Source organism: Talpa europaea (genome assembly GCF_964194135.1).
Source record: "Talpa europaea genome assembly, chromosome: 7".
Taxonomy (NCBI): Eukaryota; Metazoa; Chordata; class Mammalia; order Eulipotyphla; family Talpidae; genus Talpa; species Talpa europaea.
This window is the reverse complement of record NC_140074.1, coordinates 115,816,132-115,830,434: the sequence shown is the minus strand read 5'-3', so window position 1 is coordinate 115,830,434 and position 14,303 is coordinate 115,816,132. Positions and strand designations below refer to the sequence as shown.

At 57.7% G+C, this 14,303-nt stretch overlaps 1 protein-coding gene across 1 annotated transcript; it reads right to left on the bottom strand.

The window, feature by feature from the left end:
- Window positions 1-10,661: 10,661 nt before the first annotated feature.
- Window positions 10,662-14,031, bottom strand: DLX3 (distal-less homeobox 3; the record flags this gene model as incomplete). Its single annotated transcript, XM_084238234.1, has 3 exons — window positions 10,662-11,017; window positions 12,556-12,746; window positions 13,707-14,031. 3 exons carry the CDS (start codon window positions 14,029-14,031, stop codon window positions 10,670-10,672), a joined length of 864 nt encoding a protein of 287 aa, XP_084094360.1. The 3' UTR covers window positions 10,662-10,669.
- Between the last annotated feature and the right edge of the window lie 272 nt (window positions 14,032-14,303).

Below are 14,303 nucleotides of genomic sequence, written 5' to 3'. Positions count from 1 at the left end.
GGAGACTGAATGGCCACAGAAATGTGATAATTTTATTATGACTTTATTTTCTTTGTTCCCTAAAGCCTTGCCTGCCTCTTTTTCTGAGCTCCAGCATGAGCTCTTGTCCCAGCCCTTCCTGGCACATCCCTTGGCTCCCAGATGCCACCATTGATTCCATCCCTGCCTGGGGAGTCCAAAGATTGGCCTCTCAGATGCCTGTGCCATCTCTCCTCAACTTGCCCCAACAGCAACTCCAGCTCTGGGGAGGCAGGAGAGGACCTGGGATCCCAGGCTGAGCCCTGCTCTGACTTTGGGAAGTCGCATGCCCTGTGTGTATGTATGTGCGTGTGTAGGCTAATGTGTGTCCACCACCGGCTGGGATTTGTTGGGTAAAGCCCATCCTTTCCATCAGCCTGGAGGTTCCCCACGCCAGGTTCTGTGTCCCCCATCAGCGTGGGCGCCAGATTGGGTGCACTCTGCTGCTCTTCCCAGCACCGTAGTTAGATGCCTCTAAATGCGCAGCCCCTTGGCGTCCTGGGGACACGTCTGGCCAGCCCTGGAAGGGGGGGAGTTGGCCTCATGCTTCTTCCAAACATCAAGGTTTCTGATTCAGCTCTCCCAGTGCCAGGCCTTCAGCATTTCTGGCCCCAAATGGAGAGATTACTTCATTTCCAGGGGAGGGTGCCACTCTCTGTGGAATATATGTGGAATGTATTCCTGTCGACTCTGTCTGAACCATTCCCTGTCAGAGTTCAGTTGAATCTTGGGTCAGACTGAGCGATTCTGCTCTGGTCGGTGCTCCCCACTCTCTTACCCACCCCACTTCAAGCCCAGGAATGGCATACAGACCTAAGCTCGGAGGGTGGGACCATAGCTTCTGGACTATGCCACTCAGAGCAAGAGGTTTCCTGGTTAGGAAGACCCCTCGCATAGAAACCAACTCCTACGCCCATCACCTTCACTGTCCTGTTTCCCAGACCCCCAGGACTCTCCTCCCTCAGATCGGAGGTTCCCAGAGAGCAGCTCGCTGGCCTGCCCCCTGAGACTGGAACTCCACCCCCACCCTGTGGTCCCTTCCTCTGGCTGGACGCCCCTCCTCCAACACTAGTCCTCTAGTTTTCTTTTTGGGTGGAGCGGCTCAGGTGGCAGGGTTGGGCAGAGGACTAAGAGTAACCGGGTGCTGGTCCCTTGTGCAGGTCCCACCCCTCTATGGCCTCACCTCACTGAGCCTACTGCAGAGCCACTAGACCCCTACTCTCAGGCTGGCCCCAGGAGCTGCTTTCTGCCTCTGCAAGCTGGGGCCTGCTGCAAACTCCTCCTCCCAGCCCTGGAGCCACTGGGAATTCTTTGCTCCAACAGATCCCGGGGAAGCCAGTCTGCGGGAGGCTTCTGACATGTCCCTGCCCGGCTCCTGTCACATTCCCCAAGCCCAGGGGGATCAGCTGGATCCACCAATGCAGCTTCTTCCTCCCTTTGCAACCTCCGTATTCTCCTGCCTCCCTCTCCAAAGCCTGAATTGTGCCTGGGGACTCCTCCCTGACTTTGGGTTCCTCCCATGACTGGCCCCTTGCAGCCCCCATCAGAACAATAGGAATTATTCCCTCTGGCCCCTTAAAAAACAAAACTCTTCTCCTTGTCCAGACAGACGTCATGGAGTCTCTGGAATGCAGACACACAGCTGAGAGGCCTTGGGCAAGTCACCTTACCTCTCTGGGCTTTTATTTCCTTGCAGTGGGATAATGATCAAAGTGGCATCTGAGAAGGTCATGGAGACAGGGAGAGCGTGCCCTTGGTAGGTCGTGAAACACACCAGGTGACACGGTGGCTCATTTTTGCACCCAAATTTAATGCAGGAAGTGTCTCTCCCCTCCCCCCAGCTAAATTATCCTCTAACCCACCAACATCTGCATGGTACCAAATGAAGAGCTGGTGCCAGTTCAAGTCCAACTCTGACCTTGGGCATGTTTCTTAACCTCTTGGTGCCTCATCTTCCTCATCTGGAAAACGAGGATAACCACAGTGTGCACCTCACAGAGTTGCTGTTAACACCTCGTGCGATAAAACACAGAAGGAAAAAAAAAGGCAAGAGAAATCTCTGTCCATGAGGGATCTTGCCCAAGTTCCTCTGTGGAGCTCCCCCATAAGCAGAGCCCTCTGTGTCCGGCCCACTGTCCACCCAATGGACTGGACTGAAGCTGCTATGTAAGGGAAGGAAGCCATGTGGGAGGCTGGCGAAGGAGTGAGTATGTCAGATGGTGCTTCTGGGCACAGTCCACTGGGCACCCCAGATGACAAGGCACCTGAAGAGGTGAAACCATGCAGCCCCTCCCTGGGTCAGAGCTCATGCAGAGACAGAAAATGCCCCTGTCTTCTTCATTCATGAAAGATTACCCTCCCACAACCATAACCCTGGAATCCCTCCCACTCGCCCCCCCCAAAAAAACCCACAAAAAACCCACAAGAACCCCAGAAACGAAGATAAAATGATTTCTCTTTTCTGATATTTGACTGTATGCCCAGAGAAACTCTAGGGAGAACAAAAATGCAGAATTAAGAGAATTCTGATATAGTGGCTGGATATATGATTTATATGTATATATAACATCAGTCTGTTCTCTAGCAATAAATAAAAATATATCTATTATAATGGAAAGGGAAAATTGCTGTAAACATATAGATTTGGAGGGCAGCTCTTGAGCTAATTAGTAACTGAAAGATATTGCCCTACTCCCGTCCCCTCTCCTCCTGCCATGCTAAGGGCCAGGGGATGGCTCTGCCCTGGGTGACCATCCTTCCATTTTATCTGAAGCATGGCAGATTTAGGTTGGAATCAAGAAAGCACTTTAAAAAAAAATATTTATTTTGGCATACAAGAACTGGGGTATAGGCCACAGGTGTGAGTGGTGAGAGGATTCTCCAGAGACTGAGTGGGGAGCAGAGCAGGCAGATTAACTGAAATATACTGCTGAGGGGAGCAGCAGGCAGCAGGCAAGACAGGAGAGGTCTGCTGCACCCTGGCTGGAGATTGAACTCATGCTGCAGTGGCTGGCGGTAGCTTGATACTGCTGAGACTTTAACCCCTGCACCATCAGGGAGGCCCCAAGAAAGCACTTTCCCAGGAGAAGTAGGAATTCTTAGTATAAGACCACTCTCCACTGAGGAGGAAGAGTCACTTTTGGGCCCCTTGAGGGAGAATGGAACTCCCTAGGCCAGCTGGGGAATGCCCTAATTCACAGAGACTGGTTTTATCTACAATTGACATTATAGTTTATTAACCTCCCATCTTTGTTCCAAGCTTTGTGCTAAGCCTTTCTTGTGTGTTATCTCACTTAATTTCCTCTGCAGCCCTGCAGCACAGACATGATTACTTCCATTTTATAGATGAGGGAAAGTGAGGCTCAGAGAGGGCAAGTGACTTGCCTGAAATTACACAGCAAGTCCATGTCAAAGCCAGAATTTGAGCTCAGATGTGTGCACTTGTGTATATGGGTATTTGGATTATGGGATGATAATCCTGTCATCTCTGAAGGCATGGGGGCAAGTCTGGGAATGAGGGACAAGGCAGAGTGTGGCCCATCCCCACCCCTCATTTCAATCTTGGAGGTCCTGATAGGGTGAGAGGCTCACAGACCAGGGAATCAGAAGCCAGGACCTTGCTGCACACTCACTAAGGAACTTTAAGGGAAGCTAGTGATTCTCCCAGAACCTTGGTTATCTCAACTGCGAAATGGGATAATAATGGCACTGATCTTGCCAGGCAGGCAAGAGGATTGAATGAGACAGCGCTTGTGAAATTTCCGGGCTTGGCACACAGTAGGTGCTCAGGTGGTAACTTCTTGGCCTGGAATCTTGGGAGGATGTGAGTCTGTGCTTGGGAAAATTTTCTCCTGCTTCCTTTCTTTACCAACCACTTCTAACCTTTCCTCAGCTTCCCTCCCCCACTTAGCTGAGGGCACGTGGTCATGCCCCTCCCCCATACGTGATTCCTGAGCTCAGGGCAGGCCTGACTGGCCCCAGGGGTGGGCGTGGGACCGTGCCACACGCGTTGCATGACGTGGCCAGGCGCCCTCGGTGCTCAGGGAAGGGCACGATGCTGCTGCCGCCGCTTGCCAGGTGCGAGGTGAACTGCCTGGGGTGGGGGGACGCCCCCTCCCCCGCCCCGGTTAATCCTCCAGGGTGTGGAGTCTCCATTCCCTGCTTACTCAGCAGACACTTCCAATCCTGCTCGATTTGCCCCAGGAGAGAAACCCAGGAATTTGGGTCTCAAGGGTCCTGTCCCTGCCAGCCCCCTCCCCAGGTCTGCCTCTTTCCTGGTGCCTGTCCTGCCTGTCCTGGGCCCCTAAGTCCTCCCTCCCCTCAGACAGCCCACCTTGGGCAGAGGGCAACCACCAGACTCCAAATCCTTCCCTGGTGCTTCCAGGGCTTGTGAGCCTCCCAGGATCCTCCTGGGCTCAATGGGCCAGGTCCATTGGCTCAAGCCTCCAAGCCTCCTCAGTTCACCAGACAGCAGACCAGTCCCGCTGAAGAGCTGCTGTGCAGGGGGTGGGGGCGTCCCACCTGCTTCTTGTCCAGAGGGCTTGTTGTTCCACAGTGCTCAGGACAGGGTTTGGGAGGCAGCTTAGTACGGATGTGGCCTGGTGCAGGCAGAGAAGCCTCAGCAGGTATTCATGGCACTGCCCCTCCTTTGCTGAGTGACCTTGGGCAAGTTGCTCTCGGCCTCTCCTCTCTCTGAGATAACGCCCAGTGAAGGTGCAATCAATGTCAGCTCCTCCTGTTGATGCTCAGGAGCAGCTACTGGGTGCTGGGTTTTCTTCTTGACATTTTGTCCAACCCCCAAGAGCCCAAAGAGGGGGGGCAGTTGCCAATTTCCCTGTCTCACAGCCTCTCCTCTGATGGGAGAGGGAGCCAGTGCTGAGGGGGATGCTGTGAGAGCCCAGAGTTCTGGTCACTTCACTCAGGCACTCCTGTTCCCTGGGCATACTGCTCCGCAGCCTGCGCTAGGCACAGTGTGGGATGGGGCCCGGTAAACTTGTCCTCCCCCCTAATGCTCCCAGTTCAGATTTTCCCCAGTTCTGCCTGCAGATACCTAGATAGAAAGCCTTCCCAGGCCCCCAGGCCTGCAGCCCAGCACCCCTCCCCAGAGTGAATTAAAATACCCTATTTGGCCCATGCTCAGTGCTATGACCTGGGACAGGCAGTAAAGAAGGTGATTCGTGGGATCTGCCTCCAAGAACTGTGGGACCTGGAAAGAGAGTCACCCAGTTAGTAGTGAACAGTGTGGCTGAGAGGTAAAGGGGAAAGACAGGGCTGGGACCTGGGCTGGATGTTGGGGTGGAGGATGGGGTTGTGTTGGATGGGGCTGGGGGAAGCAGAGGAGCCTTCCCATGAGGAGTTGCTCTTAAGGGCTTTAAGGCTAGCCTCCCCTGGCAGCCTGAACCCATCTTTGCTACCAGCCCCCCACTTGTTCCTTGGGCCCTAAGGTCCCCCCACACCCCCATCAACATTGTCTTCCAGCACCCCCGTCCCTGGGGCTGAGGAAACTCATCTCCAAGCACTTTTTGGCTTCTAAGTCTCCCAGTCTCAGGCTGCTGGGTGGTTGGTAAACAGCTTATTAAGGTGATTAACACTGCAATTAAAGCTGGAAAACAGAGGCCAGGGTGCTGGCTGAAGTCTCCCCCTTCTCCTCCCCCCTGTTTTCCCCTTCCTCTCCCCTCCCCTCCTCTTCCATCCCCTCAGGGCTTGGTTGATGCAACTCAGCCTGATTTAGCCAACCAGAGCCCTCACCTAGGGGCTGGGAGGCTGTGCATCAGGAGCCCCTCTCGGCTCCATGGCCCAGAACCCCTTCCCCACCCGGGTACAGGCTCTGCTGGCCTGGGGAGCAAGGGGCAGTGAGATGGGTGTTGTTGAGGCAGATGGTATGTGGAGTGAGATCTCTAAGCTCCTCTGATATCTGGGACCCCTTAAAGGGAGGAGGCCTCAGGGATGGGGTAGAGGCTATTTTTCTCATCCTCTCCCCCAGCTGAAAAGGCAGAGGTTGTCACTTCCCAAAATGGGACAAGGAACTTGCTTTCCCCAAACTCATGGCATCAGAGCAGGTGCCCAGCACCCCAGGGGGTGGGAACTGACAGACCTTGGCCCTTCTCTGAGTCCACATCAGGGGATTATTTAGGAACCTCCTGTGCCCCTGCCTCTCACCAGCCCCCCAGCATCTGTGCGGCTGCTGCTCTTGAGTTCTCCCCTAAGCCTCCCTCCTCTCCATCCCCTGGAGTCACAAAGCAGGGGCTCGGGGGCCATGGCTGACTTACTGCTTTTTGGAGCACATCTCGAAATGGCTAGATCAGGCGCTGTGGCAGGACAGCTGGGGCCTGGCTGAAGGGGGTATGCAGCAAGGTGGAGAGGCAGTCCCATCTCCCCTGTTACCATCATCAACAGCAACTTTGGTTAACTGAACAGTACCTACATCCTGCCGGGTACCTTGTTAAGCATTTTACCCACATTATCCCATTTAATCCTCTCAACAACCTGCTAGGTAGCTAGTATTATTCCTATGCTACAGGTGAGGAAACACAGACTTAGAAAGGTTAAATGACTTGCACAAGATCACACAGTCAGTCCAGTGGTGGAGGCAGGAGCCAGACCTGGTCAGCTGACTCCAGCATGCACATTCCTGACCACAGCATTAAGCCTTTCCTAGGACTAGCCCTTGGGGAAGAAGCCCAGCCCCCTCCACTTCTCTCTACTCCAAGAGAATCGAGAGAATCAGAGGAGGGCCAGCCGACTGGGGTGGGCGGAGCTGCCTTGGCTCCAGCTCTCTGACACTCTGCCCTGAGGCAACTTAGTAAACTGAGCTGAAAAATGAGGCAACTTAGTAAACTGAGCTGAAAAAAAAAAAAAAAAAAAAAAAAAAACCATTTAGAGCACCCATTCCCCAGACCATCAGGAGTTCAAATCCCAGCATTGCCACATATGGGCTATGTGACCTCGGCGGAGACTGAGCCTCCCAGAGCCTCAGCTTCCCCATCTGAGGAATGGGCTCTATCACACCCACCTCCCAGGTTGTGAGGACAGTATGCCTGGTACAGAGTAGGAGTTTAGCAAATGCCAGCTGTTACTAAGGTTTGAAGAACAGTGACCCTCTGGGCAGACTGGGGTTCCCTAGCCCCCCCTCTTCCTCAAAGGTTGTCAGGAGGCAATGGGTGTAGTCAAGAAGCACCTGGCCCAACATAGGCTCAGCAGCCCCACCCTGGCACTCTGCCAGGCCCCCCCACCCCAGCCCCCAGCCCTGTATCCCCTCACCCCCCACTCCAGGGCTGGTACACAGAACGACCTGGCTGGCCTGGAGGTGAGGAAAGGAGGAAGGGGAGGTCAGGGGTGGGGCTGACCCCCGAGGGAGGTCACCGGGGCAGTTAATCCAGCCTGACAGAGCAGGGATGAGCAGGGAGGAATTAGGGAGCTTACAACATCCTTTCATCCTGGAGCAGCCCGCCCGCCTGCCCGCCCTCCTTCCTTCCTCTCTCTTTCTGCCCTTTTTTTCCCTCTCCCTCCCTTTGCTGGCAGCCCAGCCCTAATAAAATGCAGTGTCTCCAGCAAGTCTGCCCGGCTGCCGCCTCGCTGCTCCTGCCTGCACGCAGCCCTCAAACCAAACTGCTCAGCTCAGCCCCGCCTGGCAGCTGCCACTTAACTCTTGCCAGCCCGGCTGGCGTCTGTCCTTGGGACTGAGGGCTCTCCTCCCTTCCACCTCCCTTCCACCTTCCTCGGGCCTGGGGGGAGGGGAAGGCCTGTCCTCTGACAGGAGGGAGAGGGGTGAGGTGGTGGCTGGGGGTCTCCACCTTCTCCTGGGTCCCGGGCTGCTCTCTAACAAGGTCCTCATGAGTGTGATACCCAGTCCTTCTGTCTTCTCATTCTCCTGCTTGGTGCCTCGCAAGAGCCTCAGAGACTAAGAGGGTGGGTATTGTCCCCATTTGACAGATGAAGAAACTGAGGACCTGACAGGGAGGTTCCTGGCTGAGCTGGGTCACCTCAGCTGCTGGGGGTGTTGCGGGTTCTCCATCCAAGACTTTTTCCATTGTAGGGAGCTGTCTTTCTGCCTGTGTGTGTGCATACTTGTGTGTGTGTGCGCGCACGTGTGTGTGTGTGTGTGTGTGTGTGAGAGAGAGAAAGAGATACGCAGGAGCACTTGAGTCATGTGTGTTGGTGCACCAGTGTATTGGTGGGGGGCCTCTATCTCTGTGTCACCACTTTGGCTTTGTCCACTTGCGTGATGCTAATGTGTCTCAGGCAGGGGTCGTATCCATGTCTGTGTTTATGATGAATACAATTCGCCTCATGCAGGAGTCCACGCAGGGGCAAGGATGGAGCCATGGCACTGTGTCTTGGTGCACAAGTGTGGGAGAGAGGTAGCTTCACGAGAAGGTGTCTGCGTTCACACTGGCTCCCACCTGTGTCAAGACGTACTGCGTGCTCACCCCTCCATCTATTCTACCACCTCCCTCTCTCCATCCCCAAAGCCTCGGAGCTGGGCAGTTAGGAGAGGAGGGGACAGCCACGCTGGCCCAAGCAAGAAGGCTGTGAGTTAGGACCTGAGCCTTCCCTTCCCGGGAAGGTGAACACAGAACAAACACCCCCTCTCTGTTTCTTCATTGTCCAGCCTGGAGCCCAGACCTGGGGCCCCTGCCAGGGGTGGGAGCAGTGTTTCCCCTGCCTGAGGCCTCACCCTCACCCTAAGCTGGGACAGACTGGAGGGTGAGGGGCCGGGAGTGCCTGGGCGTGGAGGCAGGGGGTTTACACGCGTGTGCAAGCATGTCTGTGTGAGAGCCAAGATCAAAGAGCAGCCCTGAGGTGACCCGGCGCGGCAGTAGCGGAGGGCAGCTGGCTGGCGGGGAACGCCAAGCTGCCAAGCAGAGTGGAGTCAGGGAGGCTGTGGCCGGGAGCCTCCCACCCACCCAAACCTCCCCATGTTGGGGGCAGCCAGGGGATCAGGAGCACCTGTTGCCTGGGGCCAGGCCCCACTCAGTGCTGAAGCCCAGAGCCCCATCAGTGGGCCCCTGGGGCTCCGACTCCCCTAGGCAGCCCTCCCCTAGGCAGCCCGGGAGACTCAGAGGTCCCTCTCCACCAAACACGTTCCCCAAGTCCCAGGTCCTCTCTCAAGAACTGTCTGCCTCCAGCCTCTAGTTCAAAGAGCTCCGTGGTTATTTTCTTCTTTTTTATTAACGTAATATATAAAGATGGGTCCAGTAAGAAAGCAGAAATGAGAAGGCTGGCAGGGAGTGGGGGTGGCGCTCTCCTGGCCCCCTCGGGTAGGGGTCTCTTGAGATCCACCAGTGTCTCCTCACTCCTGCACCCCCCACCAAACCCAATCCCAAACCCAGCCGGAAGCCCACGTCCCTGTTACTCTCAGCTCCCGACCAGGGACGCACAGGCAGGTCCGAGCAGGAGGAAAGGGCCACATAAATAGGAAACCACAGTAGGGAGGAGGCCCTTCTTTCTGTTGCTCTTTTAAAAAAAATACATACTTATATATAGCTACAATCTTCTATCTCTCCTTTTCTTCCACGTTTGACCACATCAGGGGTGGAGGACAGTCAGCTCTGGGGGACGTCTGGGCCAGCAAAGGGCCATGCCACTGGCCCTCCAGCAGACACCCCCTCACCCCTAAAGGCACAGAGCGATGACCCTCCCCTCTTCACCCTGTGCACCTCACCCGCTTTCCCCATCTCCTCTCCGCAGCTGAAGCCAGCTGTTTCCAAGGCCACCGGAAAGGGGATATTTTGGGGTTTGTCTTGCCTGGTATGTCTCCTTGGAGATTTGGGGTTTGGCTCCCCAAACTGCCAACTTACTGGAGGAGAGGAAGAGGTTGGGTGGGGGCGGGGGTAGAGGCAGAGGTGCCCTGGCAGGGAGATTGGTCCTATCTGTTAACAATGCCCTTTGTTTTCCTAGTTTTCAACAGCTTTTAAAACCAAAGTTGTGCAAAGTCCTGTCCATGGAGGAGGGGTCCTTAAGAAAGACATCTGAGACCCCGTGTCCTCTCTCCTCTCCCACCGGAGCAGGAGAGGCGAGATGTGGCTCTGGAGAGTTCTTCCCTCTGAAGCCACAAATATTAAAAGATTCCCTCATTTGGGGGAGTTTTCTTTGGTTTAACCCTCAAAGCTTAAACGAGGGCTAGAAGTTCGGGGCAGGAGCTGTCCCCACCCTGAGTCCCAGTCGTGATGTCCAATGTCTCTCTGGCAGAGGGGATGCTCAGGAAGGGGAAGTGGGTTCCCGATCCACGGTGCCTGGTGCCCCACTCCAGGTCTGACCTGCAAGTGTTCCCCAGTCTCCCAGCCCCTCAGTCTCCAGTCTGGGGGACGAGTACTAACTTTGAGAAGCTGGAAGGTGATGAGCCATTTAAATCGAATCCAGGCTCCCAGAGCAGAAAGGGGACAGCGGTCCCAGCTGGAGTGGAGTGCCCAGCCTCTGGAGGGGTACCCCAGAGTCTAGTCAGGGAGAGGGAGGTTCAGGGGACATCCTTGGTCCATGCAAATTTCATCTGGCAGCTCTTGGGTCCCTGGAGAAAGGGACAAGGGAAGGGGAAAAGGGGGGTGCCCTTTCCCCGTGCTCCTCGATGATTCCTGAGAGTGTTGGCTAGGACGGAGACGCCTTCTGCCTGGTCCTGGGGGTCCTTTGTGGGAAGTTCAGGCCAGGTGGGTGCTCAGTACACAGCCCCAGGGTTGGGCGGGGGCCCGGGGGAGGCATGGTGCAGGGTGGCCGGCTGTGGCGGCTGCTGCTGTAAGTGGGGTCCACTCAGGTTCTGTGCATGGTACCAGGAGTTGGTGGGGTCGTCCAGGTAGCTGGGAGAGGCACTGTAGGGGAGCGGCGGGGGCAGCTGACTGCGGGCAGGGGCCGGAGTGGAGTGGGAGGACGTGTCCCAGAGGGCGGGTGACGGTGGTGAGTTGCAGGCCATGGAGTCGCTGTTGTTCGGGCTGTGCTCCAGGGGCACCTCCCCGTTCTTGTAGAGCTTCTTGAATTTGGAGCGGCGGTTCTGGAACCAGATTTTCACCTGCACCAAGAAGAGCAGGGAGTTAGTTAGGCTTTCTTTCGGAAAGCTAAGTGAAACCCCCTGCGGGCAACCCAACCTAGAGAGGGCAAGGCCAGCACCAAACATTGCCCAATGAGAACCACGCAAAGCCCATGATTCCGACTCCCAGGACAGCATCATTTTTCTATCTGGGATAAAAATGTGGCTAGAACTTTCCAACTGCCGGGGTCCAAATTCCACTCTGCCACTTCCCAAGTGTGTGACCTTGGGCAAGTTACTTAACCTCTCTGGTCTTGCCTTCCTCACTAGCAAAATGGGGATGATGGCAATGCTTTTGTCTCCCTCACAGGGTCATTATGAGACTGCAGTAAGCAAAGCTAGTCCAAGAACTTAGGACCCAATAGTAAGCACCCGATAAAGGGCAGCCTGGGTGGGAGCTGGCAGTGGGTGGCATCCTGTGCATGTTAGAACCCCAGAAGCAGAGGCGCACAGATACACAGAGACAAACACACACCCACATAAGCATCTCCATGAGCAGGAACATACCCACTCACAACTTCACACACAGAAACACCAGACTATAAAGAGACACACACACGCAGAGATACACCCAGAGAAACTCCTGGTGAACAAGAGCACCCACATTCACACACTCAGGCGTGGAGAAGCACTCTGGGGCTCAGTGGGCTAATGGGGGTGGACCAGGGGACTCAGGAGCAGGTGAGCCATGATTCCCCAAATTTCCCTTGGGGTATCTCCCCCTCCCCCTGCCGCTCCCCACCCGATGACTGGTACAAACAATGAATCAGCTCCTCACCAGGTGACCCAGATTCCCGGCGGACCGGGCCCCACGCAGCCGCAACCCAGGCCCGCCTGTCAACACCTGTAGGGAGCCAGGCGTCCGCCGCCACTCCTCCCGGGCAGTGACAGGTCGCTGGGGGCTTTAGGGACCGGCGGCGGTGGGGGTGGCGGTGGGGGTGGGGCTCCCCTCTCGGCCCTATCCTCATCTCCTCTGGGCTGGCGGCAGAGGAAGGGGTGGAGCATTTGAGTGCTGAGCGAGGATGTGTTTTGATAGAAGCACAGATTTCTGTCCACGCACTCACCAGTGTGCACAGCACCAACATGCACCTCTCTTCGAGAAATGTAATGACCCTTGAAGGGTCGCGCTCCGCTTGCGAGCTTTCCTGCGTGCACACGGGCCATCAGCGTAGCAAACACTGCACACGCACGTCTGGCCTGGGAGCAGACCCGAGGTGGACTCCTGTTAAGCCAGCCACCAGCGCTGCTGAGGGACTTGGGAGCTGGGATTCTGGGGTAAAGGAGGGCACCCCTCCTTGTGGCAGACTTAGACAGCTACAAACATGCACGCCTGCCGTAAGCGCTAATGCAGAAACTTCCCACAGAAGCTGAGACTTGAGTGGGGGCCCTCTCCCTGCAGGCAAGGGTTCCCAGGGCCTGCAGGGGCTTTAAAAGTCAGTCAAGCTCGCCGGCGCCTGGGGATGCCGGTGACCCGCGCTCCCCCATCCAGCCCCCAGAGCCCCCAGCCCCCCAACACCAACCTGAGTCTGCGTGAGGCCCAGCTGTGCCGCCAGCTCGGCGCGCTCGGGCAGCGCCAGGTACTGGGCCTTCTGGAAGCGGCGCTGCAGGGCGGCCAGCTGGTAACTGGAGTAGATCGTGCGGGGCTTTCGGACCTTCTTGGGCTTCCCGTTCACCATGCGCACCTCGGCTTCCGGCTCCTCCTTCACGGACACTGCGGGCAACGCACCGGGAGGGGGGCTCAGCCTCGGCCTGCGCCCCCGCGGGCCCCCCAGGACTCCGCCTCGCCCTCGGCTGGCGAGACTCGCCCCGGGGTTGCCAGGCTGCGCAATCTGCCGCCGGCGCTCCGGGAAGGAGACGCCGCGGGAGAACCGGCCCCGGCGGCCGCCCACGACGCGGCGCTCCCCGCTCCAGCTCCGCGTCCGGCCCGGGCGCGCCGGCCCCGGCGCCAGCACCCGCCCGGGCGAGCTCCGCCGCGGCTCCGCTCGCGGTGCCTTCCCGGCTCGCCTCCGGCCTCGCAGCTCCCGGGCCCCTCGCGCCCCCACCGCGTGGCTCTCTCTCTCGCTCTCCCTCCCTTTAAAAAACTTTTAATTTTAGCACAGCTGTCGAGTCTCAGAAAACGGCGAGCACATCACAAATCCCCTTCTTCCTTTCCCCGGGTGCGTCCTCTCACCTTGCCTCTCCACATTTCTCTGCTCAGTCCCCGCCTTGCTCTTTTCCAGCCTCTCCACTTCTCAGTCGCTTCTCTCTCCCTTCCCCGGGGATTCTGGAGGGGGCGCCCGCCTACCCCCCCTCCCCAGCCAGCTCCAGCGGGGCCCCGCAACTCCCCCTCTCGCGGCCGGCCCCGAGCCCTCCGCCGCCGAGGAGCACCACCTGCTGAAGTGCCTCCCCCTCCATCGGGAGGTTCCCGGCCCACCCAGAGTCCTTTCCTTCCTCCCGTAACTCGGCCCCATCCCTGCCCTCGACGGGGCGCACCCGGGCCCAAAGCGGGCGGCCTGCGGCTGGAAGGTCCTCTTGCCCCCCAGGGGGTCGCCCAGCCCACCTTCTCTAGCACCACGCGGTAGATTCTTCCTCGCCATGCTTCCCTGGATTTCGGTGTCAACTCCCCGCCTTTCTCTCCCCCTGGAAGCTCCCAGGGTCTGCCCCCCTTCCACGACCCGGCGCTGCTCCTCACCTGGGTCCTGGGCGGGCAGCGGCTGCTCCCGGTAGGCTCCGTATTGCCGGTAGGAGGCCCCGTAGGTATATTCCGACTTGGGCGAGTAAGCCCCGGTACCTGCAAGCCCGTTGAGATTGAACTGGTGGTGGTAGGTGTAGGGGTTCACCGTCTGGCCGTAGGGCTGGCCCGAGTAGTAGTCGTGCTGGGGCGCGCTGTAGTAGCCCAGGTCGGTGACGGACGACTCCGGCAGGGTGGGCGAGTCCTTGGAGCCCGCATGGCAGCTCAGCGAGCTGGAGATGTCGGTGAGGATGCTGCTGAGCTTGCGGTCGAAGGAGCCACTCATCCTGGCGGGCGCTGAGCCTCCGCGGGGCTCGCCTCTGCCGCGACGCGGGACAGGCCGGGGCGCGGGGCGGCGGCGGGGACCGGCCGGGGGTGTGTGTCCGGAGGGCGAGGGGAGGGCCCGGCAGCGTCTCGAGGGAGGGGAGACGGGGGCGCTCAGACCATCGCCGGCCTCCAGGCGGTCGCTGCGCGCCTCTCGCCGCGTCCCAAGCCACAGTCAAATGCTGCCAGCTCCGCCCGGCCAGCCGGTTATAGACTCTATAGTGGAGTCGCGAG